At 38.4% G+C, this 24,589-nt stretch overlaps 1 protein-coding gene across 1 annotated transcript in view; it reads right to left on the minus strand.

The window, feature by feature from the left end:
* The window catches only part of RpS27 (ribosomal protein S27), a 76,664-nt gene that overhangs the window by 46,650 nt on the left and 5,425 nt on the right, over window positions 1-24,589 (minus strand). Inside the window, exon 2 of the mRNA XM_067137702.1 lies at window positions 9,600-9,708. Coding sequence (XP_066993803.1) covers window positions 9,600-9,708 — 109 coding nt within the window. The remainder of the gene's footprint in view (window positions 1-9,599; window positions 9,709-24,589) is intronic.

The raw sequence follows: 24,589 nt of genomic DNA on the forward strand, positions 1-24,589 counted from the left end.
CAGAACTTTTGTTTTATAGCGATGAAGCTTGGCTACACTTAAGTGGCCATGTACATAGTCAAAACAATTGCTACTGGTGTGCAGAAAATCCCCACCAGCTACATGTCCATCCACTTCATGATGTAAAGATAGGAATTTTGGTGCGCAGTAAGTGCTTGTAGAATTGTAGGCCCTATATTTTTCAGTGAAACAAAGGCTGATTGATATATTAGACCTCATTCTCACACCATTTTTTCAAGAGATGACGGAAGAAGAAAGGAGTAAAGGTTACTTTATGCAAGATGAAGCGACAGCACACACTGCTAATCGGTCTACGGAGGTAATACGGGAAGTTTTCGAAGATCGTGCGGTTAATTATCCCCCTACATCTCCTGACTTAAATCCCTGTGATTATTACCGGTGAGGGATGCTGAAGGGAAAAGTGTATGTGAACAACCCTCGCACAAGAACTACAAGAGAACATTACACAATTATTTCGAACATCACACGGGCTAGGATTCGCCGAGTGTTTGCAAACCTATTTACGAGATGTCAGGTGCGTTTGACAGCTGAGGGCAATATTTTGAACATCAAATGTAATGCCAGGTAGGCTTTAGACTAACAGTATCACTAGAAATGGATTTCTATAAGTGCGAATTGCCGTGAGTAGTGGGAACGAAACGCACACATTGTATCGGCTAGCGACGGAGTGTCATTGCTCTAGCCATGCTCCGAGTGGTGCTGCGGAGCGAGCTAAAAAAACCCTGTATATATACGTTTTGATGCAATGTCTTCTTTGCTTAGCCCATGTATGGGATATAGTGGCATGCTTTACATTTCTGCAGAAATGTTCTAAGCAGTTTTGTGTGGCAGGTATACTTGTCCATTTTGTGTGTTTTGAGAGCTATCTGATATTATTTCAGCTTCAATGGAGTGAAACATCTTTCGTATTATCCTGTAGCAATCGTGGGATCAAGTATACATTCATCTCCTGTTGAAGGAAGTGACTGTTTCATCATAAATAGTGATTCCAGAAAGGAATTTTTTCATTAGAAAGATTGAGAATATATAGGGGACAATACTGAACTAAAAGAAAGTGTCAAGAGTGTGCTGTCTCATTATCTTGCAAGAAGTGACCATTACTCCTTTCTTCTTCAGTCAGTTCTTGAAAGAATGGTCTGAGAATGAGGTCTATATATCTAATCAGCATTTATTTTTTCACGGAGAGCGAACACATTGAACACGCTACTAATACCACAGATGTTAAACTGAACTACTGCTGTGAAGCAATGGTTATTGCTACCGTACAGCATTAGATCTTAGCCGGCCATGAAGCAATATATATCTCGGAAAATGAATCACCCAGCCGCGCTATCGCCTTCAGTGCATGTTCCCCCGACACATGGAGCGAGCTAAAAAAGAGACCCTGTACAAGTTTGGCAGACGAGGCACAGCATTAGAAATGTATAGATAGAGGTTTGGCATTGAATAGATCAATGAAAGATGAGAGCAAAGAAAACCAAACAATGACATGGGTAATGTAAATGATACCTTTATTTATTCTACGTTTATTTTGTGAACACAAAAACAAATTAGTACAATATAAAACTAGCAGATTTCAAATAGTTAGAAGGAACAGCTTCCAACGTAAGTTAAGCAAATAAACAGAAATTTCCAATATATAACCTGGTTGAAAACTTTTGTAAATTACACAAATGAATTTATACTGTAACCACAGTGTATAAAAGAGAAAGTGCGATCACTTCTCTGTGTGCCTCACTTTTTGTGTGCACAGGCACCACAGCATCTTGCTGAAACTGTGGGGTAGCAGTTACTAGAGGATGTAGTTGCTAATGCAGTACCTGATCTCGCGGGAGGAAGTACAGCTTATTTTTAACGTTCACAAATCAGTGAATGCTCATGTGAAGTTTTAATAAGTACTATATAGCATTTTTACAAGCGTCACCTAGCATTACCTGAGTGGACCTTTTGATTAGTTAAAGATCTTTGACATGAGAAAAATAGACACATAATTGCTGTTTCAATCACTTGTTTTGGTAATAGTTGAACATTTTGTTTGTATTCTAATCAATCGAATCGTTGGATTTTGAAAGATTATTTTCACTGCAGAATTCTTGAAACATGTATGTGAAATAAGCAAAGTTATTAAACTATATATCATTAGTACAGCCCGGGGGCCACCCACGCGTAGCGGCTTTGGTTTTTTTCCTCACTCTCTGCCTACTCTGAAAGGATATTCTCTAGCAGGGCTCAGTGCTGCCAACCTCTGTACTTAAGAACTATGCTTGCTTCGATAGCTGGTGGTGGTGATCATTAGATTCTAGCCTCTGGACGGAAGACGATTGGTCTGGACAGTTACGATTCTTGCCATGGACAAGACCATTGGACTTCTAGATTCGTGAGCGCGGCCACTTGCGCTTTTATTGTGCTGCAGTTGGTAACGCATTATGATTAAGTTCCTTCATGGGAAGGTGACCACGTGCAACTTTACATTGGCCAATAGGAATACAAGAAGCTATTTGAGAAATGAATATGGCGTGTAATAATCTCAATTAGGTTATAAAAGTAAATGTACTTCTTGGGGCGGGATGGTGGGTTCCTGGACATCGCAATGAACAGATCTCTCCTCTCAGACGCTCTCCAAGCAAGACTGCATTACTTTCCACTAACTTATATTACAAATATAGTGGCCCCCGGGCTAGATTAATACCAACTCTATTTAATAATTGATTTACTTATAGTTAATATTTAATACTGACATGGCATATTCAAATTAAATTCCTTGATTGTTTTGATTCATAATGCACTTTATATTAACCCTTTGCCGTACCTAACGTTCCCGAGCGCTCAAACATCATCACCTGCCTGCCGTGCTGAACGCTCCAAAGCGCTCGTCACACTTGCGTGTCATTAGAAGTGTGTTGACAGAAATATTGAAGGGTCTTGTGAAACCACACTGTATTCTCTAGACTCGGCAATCTGTCAGGAACTTGCCGACAGCATTTCCTGTGTGTTTCCCAACCAGACCTACTTTATGAACCTAGCCTTTCAGTTAGAGATGATTCATTGTTCATGTTTACACCATGTCGTCTAATTGCAGAGTTGAGCTGAAAGGTATGAAAGAATGCAAAATTTAAGATATGTTAGAAGTTAGTGGAGACAGTGAGCTTTGTAGTTGTAGTTCAGAATTGTATTCATAACACCTACAGTTGGGCAACAAGGGTAAATAGAAAGGGTTGGCATGATCAGTTCAGGAAACCTGCACAGTTGAAACTCAAGCAGGGAGAATAAGGATGTAACAGCAACAGTCTGGCAAGATAAACGTACTGTTCTTATACTGTCAACAAATTCAGATTCTTTGAATAATGGTACAGTGAAACGAAAAACCGGTAAAGGGAATGAATAGAAATTTTGCGCCCTTGTGCTGTCATAAATTACACAAAACATATGAGTGGTGTGGACACAGAGAATGCAACAGCTGATCGGAAACTTCATGTCCCGCAAACGTACAGGCAGGTAAAGAAGTTTACCCTAAATTATTTCATTCTCTTGTGAAGATACCTGGTCATGCCAAAGTGTGTGCTTTGTGTTTACAAATGAAAAATGGGGCAGCTTCAGGGAGAGGCAAACAACATTCAAATGTAAGCAGTGCGATCTACCATTGCAGGACGCGGTACTTTTTGGAATACCATCAGGAGCGAAATGTGGATATTCAAAATTAGGGTGAGTAATCATTTAAGAATAAAATTCAAAAGCAATTATTTGTTTTACTTCTTGTTATTTTTTCTTTTAAATGATGGTATATGCTTTAATCATTTAAGAATAAAATTCAAAAGCAATTATTAGTTTCACTTCTTGTTATTTTTTCTTTTAAATGATGGTATTTATGCTGCAGTGCCTATCAGGATTTAAAGGACTCTCAAAAAACACTAATTACGGCCGGGCATCCGCCTTTCAATGGGGGACAGCAAAGGGTTAATATATTGTTTTAGTTTCCCATATTTCCTTATTCAAAGACAATCGACTCGTTACGAGTTACATCGTACATATATGGGGATGAAGCGTGCAAGCTAGATTCAGTTTTTTGGATGGTTATGACAAAATTTCCACTAAGAAAAGTAAAATTCCTGTTATTCATTTAGTAAAACTTGATATACTGTATTTACTTGCATATAAAATCCATCACATAAGACTCTCCCCCATTTAGACTTGAAATACATGTAAATACAAGATGAAGATTTTTTTTTTAAATCTAGCAAACAAGACTCCCCCCTCCCACTCGTAATTAGACAGAAGAACAATGATTCCGCCTCAAAACTGGTACAAGTCTTATTGCAGCTCTGATGGCATAACACAAATTTGTGAATAGTCAGCTCTGATGGCATAGCACAAATTTGTGAATAGTTTCATCGATACGACCCACGCAATGAAAACATACAAAGTCATGCAGTGCATCTGTGTTTCGCAGTCCGTCTTCGTAGCGTAGGCTTACTGTAGCTCTGACGTCACACAAATAGGTGAATAGTTTTGTGTCCAACCCACGCATTGCAAGCATGCATCAGTCACGCTATAAGTCTGTTTTGTAGTTGAAAATGTTTGCTAGCGTAATGGTTAGCACAATTAGGTGGCGTTCTCGGGAGTCGCCGTTTGATTCCTGGTACTGTACTAAAAGAGATTTACGAATGGCAGGAAGGTTGACATGATGTTATTTGTCATACCTTGTGAAAGAAACATGATTTTCAACTCAGGTGATAGCCGCTGCCGCCGCCACAGTTGCGTGATCACGGTAAAAGGCCTTGAATTGCTGAACTTCCCAGAATAAGTTGCACCTTCGGGGAGAAAACCATTAGCCTCAGGAATGTTCATGTTTGCTTGCTGTTTAGCAGCAAGATTGCTGGAAAACAATGCACCTATTTGTGCTTGTATTTCACATCCATTCAGAAGTTAGAAATTTATTGTGTTGAGTGGTACTGTGAATTTAAGATCTCTTTCTCCACAGAGAAAATACGAACATATTACTGAACATCTAGGAAAATATTTTCAACTATTTAGATCAAAAGATTAACCCGATTTTAAATTTAAATGAAATTACCAAATAAACTAACATTATTTTCACATGAATAATCCTTGATAAAACAAAATCAAACCCTTCCCATTATTTCAAAAAGTTCTCCCTCCAACAATTTCCTCTTCTCCCTCCCTTGCCATGATCAACAAATAACTCACTTGGCAGTCTTATTAGTTTCATGTTTTTTAAACGTTTATCGTTTTCTGTATTAACAACATATTTCATTCCACTTTTTCTAATCGCCGGTAACCTAACTTTTCTACAGCATGATATTTCCGATGCGACTGATACTATTCTACAAGACTGCAAGAAATGAGTTTATATATATTCTTGATGATTTTTGATAATGTTAAGAGTTTTTTACGTTTCAAGATCAATTCTTTCTTGTGGACTTTTACTTTCCAGAGCATTCTTACAAACTTTATATTCTCCAAGACTCAAAAAGGCCACAATAGGACCTAAACATGTATCTGTAATATGTTCTTCATGAACATTTAGGCCTATGTATTGAAATATGAAATGGCGTATTGCTTTTACAGCTGGGATGTGTCCAAGGACTTCGGCTCGCCACGTGCAGGTCTTTGGATTTGACACCCGAAGGCGACCTGCGTGCTGTGACGAGGATGAAGTGATGAAGATGACACAAACACCCAGTCCCCATGACAGGGGAATTGACCAACTATGGTTAAAATTCCCGACCGTGCCAGGAATCGAATCTGGGACTCCTGTGACCAAAGGCCTGCACGTTAACCATTTAGCCATGGAGCCAGACAGCCTATGTATTAAGGTGGACTACTGAAATTACATATTTTCTTTAGTGGAAGACAATGGCAAAAACTGTGATACAGGGCACGATGATTAAGGAAGGTGACCATGACTGTTCAAAGTACTGTCACAACACTGACATGGAAAACACACACCGTAATAAAGGAAAAAGCGTCTAGTTTGTAAACTATGTATGCAAATAAAAAGGCAGGAAATAAATCTGAAGTGAATTGAGTCTTTCAGGGATCTAGTTATTATAGGGCTTATGGGGGACGTTATGAAACAAACTACCCATAAGCGCTCCCGACGGAATGGCTGCGACCAAGAAGTTTGAATGGGAAGAGAGATATAGACGTTCGTAAGGACAAAATTACTAAGGACTCCTCCACCTAGTGATCTGACCGGAAAGTGGAAGGAGGCAGAAATGAAACCATTTTATTGAGACCTGTCCGTAAAACCTAGGACTGTACCCAAACAAATGCCTCTGAAAGTAACACTCACCAAATACAGTAGAGACAATACGCGACACGGATTTCGCCTTGCTAAAATGGGAGACAATATGACGGTGGCGCTCATAGTGACTTGACCTGAACAAATCGCGCTAAATTCAAATATCAATGGAAATGTATATACGGAAATGGATAAATAAATTACGTCTAGAAAGAAAGTGTTATTGAGATATTAACTTCGAAGTTGCTAAAGCAATTCTGGATAAATGAGTGAAGAATTATTTAAAAGGTTATTATTCGAAGACTGAACTTAGACACATAAACAAGAAATGAAATGGGCTGCTGTGAAATGGCTTGATCTTTAATTTATGCATTACTTTTTTAGCTTTAACATTCCTTCCTGAACTTTTACGGTTGGATTTGTCTTATTTTTATTTAAAAAACATTGTATCATCACATTAAAACACTTGTCAATAAAAATATCGGCACATTCCTTACACACGATGCAATGAATTAACATTTAAAAGCTGGACAATTTTCCTCTTAAGATGAAGCCTACTAATAGAAAGAAAATTATAAAATCCCAGCTTTAATCTGAGAAGAGGGATAAAAGAAAGAAAAGTATGAAAATGTTGTCGATAGTAATGCTTTAAGGAATATTTACGTACAATTAGAGCAAAAATGTAATACAGTAGAACCTCGATAATTCGAAATCGGTTAATTCAAAATCCCGCCTAATTCGAAGAAACTCTCGTTCCCGGAAACATGAGATATAGTTTTGCATGTTATTTCAATTGTTTAATTCGAAATACGGATAATTCGTAATTCGAAATACAATGTCGGCCCCATTACCGAAATTCAGACTTTTAATTCGAAACTGCCTTTACATTTTAAAACAATAGTACGTTACAGAGTAATTTCAACTCAAAATTTATCCGCTCCTCGTCATAATAGAACGCGTGTTCCGGAACGTTGAGGGGTAGCTTCCCGCAATTACACTCACCGGTGGGTCTACAGTGCGCTTCATGATTGCTAAGTTGAATGAAATCGGAATTCAACCTTTTAAGGAACGCCGTAATATCACGCAACAGGCAATGTGCGGGAAAAAAGAATCCGCGAACACTGGCGGTACCGACAGTTGACGAAAAAACGTGGCTCATATAATAAATTCGTAGGCACCGAACAATATTGTCATTGCCAATGAAACTGCATTGCTTTATTTTAATGCGAGCCCAAACGGTCTTATGGTTTTAAAGAAGAAATTGCCAGCCGGGAAACCGTACAAGTGTGAGGTATGGGGGTCATAGTAGTGCGTTGCAATGCACATGGAAGCGAGATACTTTATCCCCTCGTCATACGAAAGTTCGATAAGCCACAATGTTTTAAGAGCGTCGGGCACTTTCCATGCCAGTACAAAGCATCTATAATAAAAATGCAAACAGTACAGAAATCCAAAAAATAATGCATTTGCACAGGGGAACTGGCATAATTTATCCTCGTCTTTGAATTGTGCGATATTTTTTCTTTCGTTGCGTGAGGTTATGTTTGTCAGTGATTTATCCAAGTGCATTATTTGAACATTGTAAATGCACCTTGTTGGATACATTTCGGAAATAGTTTTTTCCATGGCATTTGGAAGGTTTAAACTGTGAATCGAGGTGATTGCATGTATTAATGGATCTTACAATACTTGTGACGCGGGAGGTGTTTACATTTCTGAAGTACGAGAAAAGTGCCATGGCGGGAAATCGTACAAGGATAGTGTCATAGAAAAGTTCGATTTTAAGGGCATCGGTTACTTTCTGTGTAAATACAAGGCATCTAAATGCATACAATATAGTAATCCAATTAATAAAGCACTTGCACATGGGAGACAGGATAGATTTCTCCTCGTCTTCGAATCGTGCTTTTTTTCCTTTCTTTCGTTGCGTGAGGTTATGTTTAGAAATCAGATATCCGAGTGCATTATTTGAATACTGTAAATGCACCTTCTTGGATACATTTTGGAAATAGTTCTTTTTTCATGGCATTTGAAAGGTATAAACTGTGAATCAAGGTTAACTGCATGCAGTAACGGGCCTTAGAATATTTTGTAATGCGGCAAGGGTTGGTACTTCTGAAATGCGAATTGACGGTTAATTCGAAATCACGTAATTCGAAGTCCGATTTTTGAGTCCCAACGACTTCGAATTAACGAGGTTTTACTGTATACCCTTGGCTGTATTGTCGAGGAATTCTAAAGTCGCTGGCCTGGAAATGATCTGACCAGATCTTATAATTCTTATATAAGCGTAACGTGTCTTCTTTCTTGTACACCTTATCCAAATCGCTTCTGTGACATTTCAAAACCCACAGATCACACCTACAACAACACACCGGTATTGAAGGTTAACTGCTGCACTATAGAATAAGATATGCGTATTACATTTTATGCCAGTTAAAATATGGGTCGAGCAGGTCAGAAGATTATGAAGTACTATAAAAATCTCTGTCAGTGGAAGAATATATATGCAAACACAATATTACTTGTTCTTGTGACGAGGGAACCTGAAGAACGACCGCGCATTTTTCTCTACTTCGTAATTACTGCAGCCAAACACAGCACATACCTTTCCCCTCATTTTAGAGGAGATATCAAGGAATGACACACGCTACTATTTAATTACGTCAACTCACTGAAAACTCATAAATAACACCAAAAACTTCACACAAAAATACACGTGCTCTTATGAGAGAATCAGTACTGCTCAGGTCTATCCGCTAGAGTGAGCTCCAATAGCTGTCCCTCGATATCTCACTCAGTGTTGCGTATTATCTCTACTGTATTTGCACTCGCTCACAAAATATTGCTGATAATTTAGTTAACAAAATGGATAATAATGAAACTTGTAATTCATATTTGTATGGTAAAATGTATTTCCTTCCTATAGTTTCCCAGTGTTAAATTGGACTTCAGCAAGATGCCAGTGGGAAATTTATTTGACCCCAAATAGACAAAGTGATTTTAAATAACAAGATCCAAATATTTTAAAAATTTAGATTCGATACAGTACCAACTTCTGGGAATACTTGGAACATTTCCCAGAATTTTTTTTTTGCTATGGGCTTTACGTCGCACCGACACAGATAGGTCTTATGGCGACGATGGGATAGGAAAGGCCTAGGAGTTGGAAGGAAGCAGCCGTGGCCTTAATTAAGGTACAGCCCCAGCATTTCCCAGAGTAAGTGTCAGGTAATCGCTACATTAGTTGCAGGTATAGTTACATCAAAGTTTGTTTAGTTAATATTTCAAAATCTGTCAAATAAGCATAACTTACCTGGACATTTCACATCCATAAAGTAAGAGTTTGGGTGCTGTACAAGCCTCTTAAGCTTGTGCTTCCTCTTTTCTTCCGCTGGTGACGGATGCAATAAATCCTTGGCGAGCTGGAAAACAGAAGATGAAACCTTAGTAATTGATAGGGAGCACTGAAGAAATTGAAATGAAACAACCTATACATAAATAAAAATGAGGAAGAAAATTTACGATTAATTATAACTGGGTTAGGAGTACTTGGATGTGCAAGATCTTGTGAGCAATGAAAGACTCAAAACAATGAGGTGATCATATCAAGATTGGCTTTCAGGATGTAGAATTTTTTTTTAACAATATGCTTTACTTCGCACTGACAGAGGTCTTATGGCGATGATGAAATGGTAGAGAGCAGAGTGGGAAGGAAGCGACCGTGGCCTTAATGCAAGCTCATAGCTACATGACCCAAACTGTCACCTGTTCAGACCACCTCGCACAAGCTACATAACCAGACTGCCTCCTAACGTCTGAAGGATTTCAACACACTCACTAGACGCACACTTACATCCAGAATCCAGTCTAACTCCTCTTTCAGGCTTACACGGAATAACTTCAAAAGCTTCACAACATACAGCTTGTTTATACGGAGATAAAATAATCCATTATTTAATGAAACTCAATCAAGCTCTCTACCAGCATTCTTGCCATCCAACCGGCACTCCACTTTATTAGCGATTCTAATTCTTCAAGGAAGTGATGTTACTACAGAATATTTAAGCCATCCCAAAACCATATAAGCCGAATGTGTGTAATCCTACTAATGTAAAATGAAATGTGTAAATAATATGATCCAATAGATTACAATTGCCATTCCAGCATCGGCATTGTGTATGTTGATATTTTGCATTATCCCCATACGACGTGGACATGAGTAGGGCATCCCATAGAAGCTTTATGACGGGATCAGCCAGTTCATTTCCAAATTGGTTTTTTTTTCTAGGGGGCTTTACGTCGCACCGACACAGATAGGTCTTATGGCGACGATGGGATAGGAAAGGCCTAGGAGTTGGAAGGAAGCGGCCGTGGCCTTAAGGTACAGCCCCAGCATTTGCCTGGTGTGAAAATGGGAAACCATGGGAAACCACGGAAAACCATTTTCAGGGCTGCCGATAGTGGGATTCGAACCTACTATCTCCCGGATGCAAGCTCACAGCTGCACGCCTCTACGCACACGGCCAACTCGCCCGGTTTTTCCAAATTGTACCATATGTTGTATATGTTAGTGTAAAAAAAAAAGTTTTTTTAGAATAGTTCTAGTACAAGTTAATCTCCTAATATTCAGTAAAAATGTACAGATGTTTTAAATCCCACTTGTATCGTGCTGTTCTCACTACCGGCATATGAGAGTTGACGGGTAATATTTCCATTGGATGTGAACTTATGTTGGACATCACATTAGAACTTTAAAACAAAAACAGCTTATTCACTCCAATATGACCTAATGTTCTTGTACTTCAGTGCAAATTGTTATAAAAAATATTGTTTTAGAATAATTCTAGTAAGCATCCACTCAGAACTCTGACTTGGTTGACAATGCCTGCAATGACAGGCGAAACATGTACCATACTTAAACTTAATACAATGACAATGTTATAGTCCCAAAGACTTGACTAGTATTGAATAGGTGGTTTCAATAAATTAACTATTTTAACGTTTAATAAGGGAATACTAGTACAAAATTAATACGATAAAATGTTAATGTACTCCCTTCAGGGCATTAACAGTAATATCAGACAGGTACACATTAAGAGGAAAATTGAACTGTTTTAGTGTTATTTTCCCAAACATGTCATAACAGATCATTTCGAACTTCTAGTGTTCTACTGCTCGTTCATAACCACATAGCACTGAGGCTTACAACTCTGTTGCTGTCGAATGCCCTATGGGTTTGTGACGTCATGCAAAACAGTGGTCGCTTGCGATTCTACGCTAATCTAGACAGCCTGCGCACGACACTACGTGATAGTCAAGCTAAATATTTAATCTCCGATGTAATTGATGCAATTATGCTGACAGTAATGAAGATTTATCATTCACATTATCAGTTTTACAGTATTTAGGCCTACATTTTAATTTGGAGCACCTAATGATTCAAATATGTATCAATATTATGTAACTAGCACATATTTAGGTTATGTTAGCCGAACGGTCTGTAAAAATGGCCTAGGGAGAACAATGGAAATGCTTATTTTTTGTTGCAACATAACCCTTAACCTGAGCCCAAATTTTCTTTATTGCACTGAAATGGCAGTGATAAAGTAGATGTCAAATAACTGCTCATGTTGTCTTGCAATTTCATCCACAATATACACTGGAAATTGTGCCTAGTTTTCTTTCACAAGCTGAACAGTTCACCTTTCCTCATGCTGTTCTGCACAAGAATACTGTGCCTGTTTAACCACTCGGCAAGAACCGACTTTTGCTGCCACTCTTGGGAGCCTTGTTCTGAATTACGGAATGGTAGGGAGCATTGTACATTATTGTACAATTCTAAGGCACGTTATTCAGTAACGTGTATTCAAACCAGTTCTGAAAATGTAGCATGTGCCACAATAATTCTTCCCGCCTTCCCAATGAGCACTGCCACTGTACCTTCCACAGAATCGTCTGTCCAGCCTTTTCCTTCAGTATGGTTGGCAATGATACATGCTTAATTGAGTCACACAATCAAAGTTTTCATTCATAACACCCCTTAAAAACCGGCAGTGCCACAACGATTATCACTTCTCTCCGGTAATACTCACCTGCTGCTTAATTTCTTGTAGTGGAATCCCAGTCCCTTTACCACAACATTCAGTGAGGTCTAGCTTCCCTTAACCCCTTATAAGTTAGTGGCCACCACTTTTTTCACTGAACGCACAACTTAATTTTTCTCCCTAGTCTGCAAGATATTATGTTAGTGCAGTTTGTATAGGTGTAATTTTGATCAGACCTGTGCATTTTGAATGCTTATTACCACAATTGTTCCAGGTGACTAACCACTATTCATCAGCATCAGAAAGCAAAAGTGTCCACATACCTATCCAGCAACCATTTATGAAAAAAGGACATTAAGAAATCTGAGCAATAAAGAGTTAAACAGTTTGCTTTCACTCAGAGACTTATATAGATTAGCAAGAGAAGAGCGGTCTTTCCTGTGGTAGTAGTCATAAATATGCCGACGAATGGCAACTAGCTGGAAACTGTCCCAAGTTTGTCGCTGATTTGGCGCAATTCCTTTACTTAGAGTTCGGGCCAGCTAGGAAGACAGATGGTGAGGGGAAATGTATGAGTGAGACCGCCGACTTCCCCTTCTCGCTCGGTGTTCTGGCGACGTACAGTTGACCCGAAATATTTGTTACAACTGACTTGTAACACTGCAGATTTTCAGTTAGTGGAATTTCCTTCCAGCTGTAAATTACAGATATACCTAGCCAAAATGAATTCATTTAGAAGTGTTACAGATGATAGATTTAAGGAGTTACTATAATAAGAGGTTAAATTATGTTCTAACTGTCAAAATATTCTCACGTATCAATTTGCGTAGTCATGATTTTAAATTATAATTTGATGTAAAATTAACTTTACAACGCTGTAGATGTACATATGGTCTGCTATAATACCAGGCTTCATAACCTGAGCCGTCATGTAAAATAATTCGATGATAATAAGATGATGTACACCATGAAACACACTACCAGAAAATTGAAGAACTCTCAAATACTATGCAAAAAAGGAGGATATTTGTTTGGTCATCTTCACCTCAGAATGAATTAACCGAACAAATCACCTGACTTTTTCCGTAACCACAAAACAAAACAGTCCTAGTTTAAAGAAACTGAAAAAGACCTGATAAGATTTAAAAATTACAGAATATTCACTATTCAGTCAAACAGCGAAAGTAATATCTGAAGAAGCAAATATAAGGTTCCAAGACAAATCTACATTAAAAGCCAAATCTATTATCCCGGAAGACAAGAGGAAACAAGATCAGAAAGAATGAAGAAATATTGGGCACTAAGAGAAGAACAAGCACAGAGAAAAGACTGATTTGACATACCCCAAACAGGGTGAAATGAAATAATTATAATAAGTAGGGTCAGTCAGGGTAAATACGAGACATTTTTTACAACTTTGTTCATAAATTACATACTACAAGAGTGACAATTATGCAAATAATTGTAATAAGTTGTGACTGGTGTTACAAAAAACAATGGAAACTACAGATTACTATATATTCATTAACTTTTGAAAAATAATATAAATGTGAGTCTCATTTTTAACCCACAAAAGGGGGAATTCTGAGACAACCCAGGGAAAAAGTGAGACAGTATTGTAGCAGACTGTAAAATCATGTTGGAGAGTTAATAAGGTAATTGTGAGACAGTTTAGGGTCAAAGGAAGACAGAAAAAAAATCTGGGTATAGTTTGCAACACTTTCCTCAGTTTTATTAAAGGAACAAAATGGCCACGTTTCGACAACACAAAATTTAGGCTTGAGATACATCTTTATACAGAACATTTTCCTGACAAAAATTATGTAGTGTAGGTTGTTGACATACCATCTAATTAAATGGTACCTGAGCTTTATGTCTGAATTTATGTTACATTTTAATGATACTAAGTAAATATATTGTAATCAGAATGGTGAAAAAATGAGACATTTCACTTGGCTAAAAGTGGGTTAGCAGAAACTGTAGTTCTAGGTTTTTTTTTCCAAAAACATCAACTGTTCCTGGGAATGCAAATGCAATGCCTATATTTCCCTGTTATTATTGGAACAGGCAATTTTGCCAGTTAATTTGACTTTTGCCACAATGGATATGTCATTTTTGTTAAGCCTAATGCAGTTTTGTTATTGTCCACTCAATTGACACACAATTTGCATGTCTCTACCTTCCAGTACTCTATGAACAGTGGCAACATGTTTATATTGAAAAGAATGCCGCTTTCCACAACTTTCAATTTTCAAAAAGTACAAATACAAAGTCTCCCAGATTTACTTCATCTGCCATGGTCATTTCCTCAGCATCTGTGTCAAGTAGATCAACTTCATCAAGACTGCCACCGCTACCTTGCCAATCTTCACCTTTGCTTGAAGCTGAGTCAGATGAATCAACTTTTGCTCTTGTCTTAGATGGAGGTTTTACTGCTGGAACTGTTGCCTTTTGAATACCAGTACCCTTTCTAATCTTATGAACTGGTTTCTGCTTTTCCCTCATAAGCTGAGAATACTCTTCAGATGATATCACCTTTGCTGTTGGGTCCACTCTTTTTCGCTTGATTATGGTTTTGTCAGTGCATTTGATTTTTAAAAGTAGGATAAGTATTTAGGTACAGAAACAAGTGTACCAAGTGTCTCATTTTCCCCTTAGAAGTGTCTCACTTTTACCCTCATGTCGTCTCATTTACCCCCGTTTTTAAAAAATGAATTTTCTTCTCAAATCAAAAACTTAAAATTGTGTTTACAAGCTGAAAAGGAAGGTTCTCCCTTATACTATGAAATAAAACCACAAACACTTCCCTGGATTTTTGGATTGAGTCACAGTAACAAAATACAAAGTGCAATACATGAAATTTTTTTGCTTAGAAAAAACACCACTCAGGAAAACCTTGTCTACTGGTAGATATATAGTTCGTAGACTTTTCAATTATTTTATCATAATGGATATAAGACTAATATATAACCTCATTCATGCAAAGTGTTGAGATCATTAATCAGAGCAGAAAAATTTGAGTGTCTCATTTCCCCACCCTTTTTTTTTTATCTGTCTCATAATTACCCTGAGTGACTCTACTTTTGCTATTAGGCGAGAAAGCAGGGTTAGAAGACTATATGATAGTCTGTCCCTAGCTCTTTAATGCCAAGATTTTGTTGCTCTCTTTAAAATAATGTAACTTAACAATATGACATATAATAAGAATATATTGCAGCCGAATGGCCATTATGGTATACAAAAAGTTATGATTTACAATATTCCAGTAATGATTTGTTCTCATTGTACATTTGTTGAAATGGTACAGTTCACATTGTTTATTACACAACACACACTGTGCAGACGGGCCGTGAAAACCTCGGCGCACACTTAGTTGGTGAAATCCATGTACCACTAGTCTGTTCAAGACGCTTCTCAGGTCGTTGCTTGGTCCTGTCCAACTTTGATCCAACACTGGGTCTATTGAGAAGTCTAGGTCAACCTCTGCCCTTTTCCTTCACCTGGTTAGGAGCAATTCCTGTTCCTGCTGTGTGGATGGGAGTGGCAGTCTGATTCCCAAATCTTCTATTAGAAATTTTTCTTTGGCTAGCTCGTATGCCAGTCTTGAACGCGACATCTTGGAGATTCCTAGAATCCTTTTAACGAACCTAGCCTTAAAGTTTTCTATGGTCTTTAGTACTGGGAGCACCTTGGCGTAGAACAAAGTCACGGCTGTGGATGTAGACAATCTAGTGAGTTCACTGATATCATTGTATATACTTATTGCTACCATATATGGTTTTTCAATGAGGTGGCTGAAGTTTGAAGTGTTATTCCATGACATATGATATAATGGTGCTCAGGTAAAGAAACAAAATATAATTCATAAAAAGAAACATCATAAAGGCTCTACATATGCTGAGTAAAAGGCAACAATGTATGTATACAAAGATAACTTAAATGACACTATATTCACAAAAGGAGCATGACTTTTTCTATAATGTCCTCTACAGCTCTTCAATTCCACCGAGTCTTCCGTCATCACTTCTGTCGTCCTCACCAGATGACGTGTCGTCGGTTCCCAGCTGGATCTCAAAGGACTATCTTCAAGAGGTTCCTCATCCCTAATGAAGTCTTTCTCCACCTTCTTTGTGGGTTCACATTTACGCTTCCAGTCTAGAGCAATACTGACTCGAATATCTGTCTAGCAAGTATCTGTAAGTCGTCAACAGTGAAGGTGACTTGAAAAACTACTCGGTTCTTCACTTCTGCCCACATTTCAATAATGTTTAATTCGGGGTGATATGAGGGCAGTCAAAAGGACTGAGTGTCCGCACTGTTCCAAGAGTTCATCTAGGACGTAGGTTTTGTGTGCAAGCTTGTGCAATTTGATAAGCTCATAAAGCTTGTGTCTGTACATTGTCTCACGGTGTGGAATGTTCCTATTCACTTCGTCACTTTCCATGAGCTGGAGGTTGGAGCACGATATACTTCCTTGTTGTGATACAACGCGTTATCAATCGCAAAAACACTGCGAGGGGGAAGATAATAAGCATACTTTTCAACCACTTAAACAAATTGTCACTATACATGCCATCATGGTAGTTACCACTCTTGCTGCCCGACTTCCAGATTAGCAGACAGTTCTCGATAAAACACATTTCTCCGCCGGCATATACAACCAAGTCTTTTTCCTTTCGACATAGGCTCTAATATACCAGATATTGAATTATCAGACCAGCCTTTGCTGGACACATGAAACGTATGTATATAGGTTTCATCGGATACACTATCCATCTTACTAATAAACGGTGTATAACTTTTATACAAGTTTTATCCACCGTTTATGTGAAATTTGTTACTAATAAACCGTGTATAAGCCTCCTGTGTATACATATGTTATAGTTATTCACTGAATTGCTTATACAGACCAGGACCCTTGTATAAGCTTTATATAGCAGCGAGTAGCAAAAAAAAAGAAACGAGTGAGCAGTTTATATTCAAGGTATTTAATGTATGCAGTAATATAAACGTGGTGAAATATTCAACTTATCCATTTAACACACATTGAAAGAATGGATGATAACGATGATCTTCACAATATTTTAAACAGAGGACATACACCATTCAGAGGTTATAGAGGCTAGACATCTTTGTAAAGTAAAACACATTAAAGAGATGGAATGACAATGAATAACTATAAAAGAAATGATGGCTGGGCATATTTTTTTTGTAATAATGCATACCTGCCAACTTTTGGAAAGGGCTAATCAGTAAAACTCACACGCAACAAAAAAAAAATTAACGATTCTCAACATACCCCGGCTTGACGAAAATAATAATGCTTCTGGGTTACCAAATGCAATAATTCATGCTTTAAACAGGATACTATATCTATATCTACTTATATCATAGGCCAATGATTTGTAGATGAACGTAACAATCAAGAAGAAATCGATGTTAAACAGCAGCAGGCGTGGTGAATATTAGTTAGGAGTATACATACCAGGACTTCCGTGATAAATTAAGCAGATATGCGATAACTGAAAAAGGCTTTACACAATAAAACTTGTTTAACGTAACGCAGGCAAGAAATAATATAATGCACACTGCAAATCACATGCTAGTTTGACTTTAAAGAGGGACCAGAACTCTTGGATCTGAACTCTGTTCTATTTTTCTTCACAAGGCTCAAAATACGTTCACATTCTGCATTGCTATGGTGAGAATAGAGAGCATTACTCTAGAAATTCGGTTATACTTGAGGAGTATGTCTCGAATATTATTACAATATCTGAGGAGTCCATTGGCTCCACGAATTCTTGATATTTGTGCCCTACTGGAATCGCTTGCAGCATCTTGATTTGCAACCAAAGTGTCATTTTCCTGAAGAGCTGTGAACTACCTCCGAAGCTCATTCACCACCTCATCTGTAGTTTCATTCTCTTCCTTGCATAGTATGATAGGAAACTTTTCCAAGACAAACGAATGGAAGAAAACTGCCTATCTTCAATTTTGTCTAACCTAGCAACTTGAGTATGCTTTAACACATTAGCTTTGAGTGGAAACTTATTCATGATGTAGTCACAGGCAGTACTAAAGTAGTTTCTAACTGAAAAAAAGAAAAGGGATTTATCTGTATCCTGGTGATCACTCGCTATGTTCAAGTCTGAATGTCAATAACTAACTCATCACTTCTTTGATTTTGAATCAAGTACTGTTTCTTGGTGGAGTTATTCATGATAATCTACAATAGGAATACAGTGCATGAAAATGTCTGAGAACAAATGTCTAGATATCCACCAAAACATTCGAAGGAACCTGGATCACTGAACATCACATTAAATTATAACTTAAACAGTCAAGGCAGTCAAACACTTCAATAAAACATGTCAAAGCACACAAAGTCTTAAACCATTGAATGAACATGCCAACCTCGTGAACAAAAAATATGCACAAGGTAAAAACATACATGTGGAACGAATATAATACTTATTCTTCTTTATAATTTAATAGGCTTCGCCAAGAGCGCTATACCCAGTCGCTGGAACGAATGTAATTAGTCCAACGAATACAGGAAACTTCAAAGCACAAAGTTATAACACAAAAACTCGAACACTTCATTAAAATATGGCATAACCTTAAAAGACCATAACAGTCAAGGAACGCCCATTTCGTAAACAACGAACACTCATGGGGTCAAAGAATATAGGTTAAATCACAACAAGCGACCAGAGCATAACAAAGGATTTACGGAGTAGAGCCTGTCTACAGTTCACATGGAAGAACTGTTACCCGAGCTTTAAATTCAATTCCAATAACGACACAAACATCACACGGTTAAAAATACAAATCATATCAATGAGTTATCGACTATCGTGGACTTGCCCTCGACCCATGCAAAAAATTGACTGTACGGAAGTGGAGTGATTATCGAATGTTAACGTTTCAAATTTTTGTCCGTAAAGTTGTAAAATGACACTGTCCATCCGCAAAACCGTAAAATGCTGCAATTCCCGTCAATTTTATGGATAAACCGTGAAAGCTGTTAGGTATGTTAATGTGTTACTGCTTAATAGACTTTTGAAATTGAGTTTATTATACATTATCTGCCTCTAAAAAGATCTTTCTCAAATTTGAGTATAAAAAGGGACTTATTCCTCAAAAAAAAGTATAATTTGAAAACTGTACGTTATACGATTTCCATACTTTGTAGTTGAATACGCTGATATATGATGTTGCCTAATAGAAACTTTTTTGATAAAACCTTTCTTTTAGCTACAAAACAGTTTTTCCTTTCTCCTGGAAAGGAAGGATTTAGGAATGTGTACCCTTTTCAACTCGTCAATTCAATTACAATTGATTGCGTTTTCCATTCTATCCCAGTTATGAGTTTTTGATCTTTTCTTTAGCTTTTCCATTTCTTTCACGGCGTTCATTCCACACGCAAGCTGAAGAAATGTTGATATCAATATAAGCCAATTTCCAGCTGTCTCACTTTGTGTTGCCACTGCCTTTTCGATATGCCGAGCTACTGCGCGACTTTGCTTTGCTCTTAACCAGCAGAAGCAATCAAAGGCAGTGAACGTGCGAAATAAGTCGGTGAATTGCAGGAAGAAAATCCTAAGACTTGGAAAGAGTGTATACGCGCTGTATAGTAATACAATGCGTACACCACGTTTCTTCTTTTATGACCACATAGGATCACTTCAGTCAGTCCGTCGTTCAGGTCTCTTTGAAGGGATTGTTCGGGCTTTGCGGTCCTCCCAGTTTATTAGTAAGAAAAATATACAACGCTTACAAAGGGTTTATTCACTATATAACTATACAAGTGTTAAACCACTGTATAAGGACTTGTTAATGGTAAGATGGTATAAGTCTATCCTCTGCCCGATACTGGGCAATTTTTTCAAATAAACAAATCTTTTGTAGATTGCTACAGTAGTGTGAAGACTACAGCCGGGGCATCAGAATGGTTTAGAATTGAAAATGGACTAAAACAAGGAAGTGTGCTGCCACCCTTACTGTTCTTAATGGAGATGGATGACATCATGAACGTAGCAATGAAAGAATACAGTAGGAAGATGATAGCAGATTATGTGGTGATTAGGGGTGGGATGAAGGAGGTACAAGAACAGTTACATACAATAAATAAAAATATTGAAAAATGGGGATTGAAGATAAATGTGGAGAAGAGTGAAACAGTGGTGATGAGTAGAGGTGAGAAAGAAGGAAAGGAATTATCAAAGTAAGATTGGAAATAGTTAAAACACTTCAAATACAGGTTCTTTATTTATGCTTGGCAGGAATTTCTCGCTAAACCTCAGCCACCGATGACAGGCCGCTACCGCGCGCAGTTTCCAGCACTTCCTGAGAGCTGATCTCCAAGATAGTAGGGCGTTCAATGAAGCTACTGCATACTGCGGCGCGCGCAGTTTGCGGCACTTCCTGAGAGCTGAGCTCTAAGAGGGTAGGTGTTCAATCAAGCTACTGCGTACTGTATGTCGTATTGTACAGTGTTTTAAATAATACCAATATAAATGGTCCGTTAATGGACATTATAAATTTTCCAGCTAACTCATTCCTGGTTGCCAGCGTTTCGCCCTCGTGTGCTAGGCTGGGCTCATCAGTTGGTACCTAGCACACCTACCAAGACGCTGGCTAATGCATACCATGGAGGCCACTGCATAGGCTAATTGTAGCCACCGGCAGTGCCAGTGCACTAGAGAGACTTTGTCTCATTATCAAAAATTGATGCCTGCTTGGCCATCAGATGATATAGATTTTGATTCCCTCTGGAAAATTTATAATGTCCAATAACGGACCATTTATATTGGTATTATAAATTTACTCATTCGGAACAAATGTTTCAGATTCCCTATGGGAATCAACATCTATATCATTGTACAGTGTTTTATTGTGATTGAGTACAGTGCTCTAATGTATGTGAATTATTATTAGTTACGTGAACATGTATATCTGCACAATACTTACATTAAGTGCAGAAAATCGTGCGCTAGGACAAGACAAATGTTTCGAGTGAAATTTCCAGGGAAACCCATTCCTATCAATCTGACAATAAAACAATTGGCCAGGAGATTCAAACGTACAGGTTCAGTAAACAATACAAATTGACGTAAAGGTTATTATCTCCTTACTGAAGCTAAATTAGATGACATTGGCAAAAGATTGGAACACACACACCACAAAAATCACTTAAGCGTTTGGCGCAGGAAACTGAGGTATCTCATGCTTTTGCCTGGAAGGCAACAGAATTATTAAAACTGAAACCATACAAGATCAGCGCAGTGCAACAATTACAACCGCTAAATCCTGTTAAGAGTGAATTTTTGCAATTGGGTTATAGGAAAGGTAGACTCAGACTCAGGTGAAACTGAACCAAAGTTCATTTTTTTTTCAGATAAGGATAATTTCCATTTGCATGGCCATGTAAGCTCACAAAATAACATACTACAGTGCAACAAAACCAGAAATAGTGTTTGAGCAACCGCTTTACGACTAGAAAATCGGGGTCTGGGTCGCTTTGAATGGGCACAGAATTATAGGGCCGATATTTTATGAGGGCACAATAAACAATGTGCATTATAGAGATGAAATCCTTGACCAATTCTTTGATGAACTGATATACGCAGAACGTTTTTTGGCATATTTTCAGCAGGATTCAACCACGGCTCATACGGCTGGGGCATCAATTGCTGAATTACGCTGTGTTTGCTACGAAGATCATAAGTAAAAATCTGTGGCTCCCTCGTAGCCCAGATTTAATGGCATCTGATTTTTATTCATGGGGAATGTTAAAAAAAGTAGTTTATTGGAACAACCCTCACACACTAGATAAACTTAGACAATATAAGAGCTGCAATTGCATCTATCAGTGCTGAAGAACTTGGCAGAGTAACCGAAAACTTTATTAGGAGATGCCGATTAGTTTAACAGTGCATGGTGAACATTTTCAGTATAAACTGTAAAAATGGTGAGTAAAATGGAAGATAATGATTGAGCATAAACTGTAAACATGGTGAGTAAAATGTATGATGATTTTGAGCATCGTATTCTGCTGTACATACGCAGGCGCAGTAGCCGGCAACTTATCGGTCACTGGTGGCCAAGGCTCAGCGAGAAAGTCCTTGCCAAGCATAAAGACCCTGTACTTGGGAAGTGTACTGTCTGAAGATGGGATAGATCTGGAAATTAAGAGAATACAACTGGGGAGTGCTTTCTATCAACAGGTGAGAGGACTAGTATGGAACAAGAATATACCAATGAAGGCTAAAGAAGTTATGTATAAAGCTTATTATGTTCCTATGACATATGCAGCAGAAACTTGGACAATGACAGAGGGATGAGAACAAACTACAAGCAGCAAAACGAGGAGAAACGGAGAAAGAAATGAAGATATCAAAAAGAACCGGGGGTACAGTAATTAAAGGACAAACTGGAGCAAAACAGATTGAAATGGAAGGACGGATGACAGGGAAGAGAGGACGAGGAAGAGCAAGAATGCTGTGAAGAGCAGCATTAGAAAACAAAACAGATTGGAACAGTGTCGGAGGAAAGATGGTGGAACAACAGAACAAAGTGGAGAGTAACAAATAGCTTAATATGATAATAGTGGAAACTCCAGCGAGAAACTGGCGACACCGCTTCTGCGTGCCATCTAGCGGTTCGAGAGGCTAACTACTCTTGCTACTGCTGTCAGCTGTGTACGCCAGAAGTGAATTATTTGTACTTCAGATAGTTTTGTGCCTGTTATGTATCACGATTTTGGAAATGGCAGGAAAAGGAGTTATTTGTGCTATGCATGGGTGTTTTCATTACAGAAGAAAGTGATTGCAAGCCGTTTTAGAGATTTCCTAACAACAAAGTGCTGTGAGTATAGGCCTACCTGTTAATGTTTACGTGCCGGTATTTTTTTCTATTTATGAGAACATACTTTCTTTAAAATATTGTTATGATTAAACCTATGAATGTAATCGATTTTTAGGTGTACTCAGTGGGTGAAGAGCAGAAGGACTGATTTAGATTAAAGGTATGAGGGTATGTTTAGCCAGCAGGGTCCTCAGCCATTCTGTAGCTTCTGGAATGCTAGTTCATGTGTCATTCAATTCTTTGCAATCAAGTGCTGCAAACACTGCAGAGTTTATAGAAATGTGTGATATTTTGTCTGATATTTTTAATTCTTGAAGTCTCAGTAGCCCCAAAGAGTACAGGAGACCCTTAAACAATGACTCAGGGCATATGAAAAAGCTGGATGAAATTTGTGATTGTCTAAAACAACTCAAAGTTTTGAATAACCGCAAAGGCAACCCTCTCTGTATTCAGGGTTGGATAGACAATATTTCTGCACTGAAACTATTGTGGTCTGAATTATATAGTGATTATGGTTTTCATTATTTGCTAACAAGGAGGCTCACACAGAACTGCATTGAAAACATTTTTTCCATCATCAGAGCAAGAGGAGGTAACAATGTAACTCCAGATGCAACAAAATTTCGCAGTGCCATAAGGAGTGTTATGATAAATCAATTGATCTGTGCTTCTGATGACAGCAATTGTGAATCTGATGTTGCAGACTTTCTACTAACTCATAATGATGTGATGAAGTGCAAGTTTGATGCTAATGTCACTCGACAGTGTGAGTTAAGTGATCAGGTACCGGTAACTGATTATGACTATGATATAATACAGGAAAAATGCAGACAATTATGTCATGGGCTGGGCATGTAGCAAATTTCTCCATGCTGAGTGTAGGGATGTATTTTCATCATTATGATAATGATATCCGCCTCTGTGGTGTAGTGGTTAGCGTGATTAGCTGCCACCCCCGGAGGTCCGGATTCGATTCCCGGCTCTGCCATGAAATTTGAAAAGTGGTACGAGGGCTGGAACGGGGTCCACTCAGCCTCGGGAGGTCAACTGAGTAGAGGTGGGTTCGATTCCCACCTCAGCCATCCTCGAAGTGGTTTTCCGTGGTTTCCCACTTCACCTCCTTCCTTCCCTCATCCTTGCCTATCCCTTCCAATCTTCCCATCCCCCTACAAGGCCCCTGTCCACCATAGCAGGTGAGGCCGCCTGGGCGAGGTACTGGTCATACTCCCCAGTTGTATCCCCCGACCACGAGTCTAAAGCTCCAGGACACTGCCCTTGAGGCGGTAGAGGTGGGTTCCCTCGCTGAGTCCGAGGGAAAAACCGAACCTGGAGGGTAAACAGATGATGATGATGATAGCATGGGAAAAGAAATGAAAAAGTATGACAATTC

The sequence above is a fragment of the Anabrus simplex genome, chromosome 1 (assembly GCF_040414725.1).
Source record: "Anabrus simplex isolate iqAnaSimp1 chromosome 1, ASM4041472v1, whole genome shotgun sequence".
Classification (NCBI taxonomy): domain Eukaryota; kingdom Metazoa; phylum Arthropoda; class Insecta; order Orthoptera; family Tettigoniidae; genus Anabrus; species Anabrus simplex.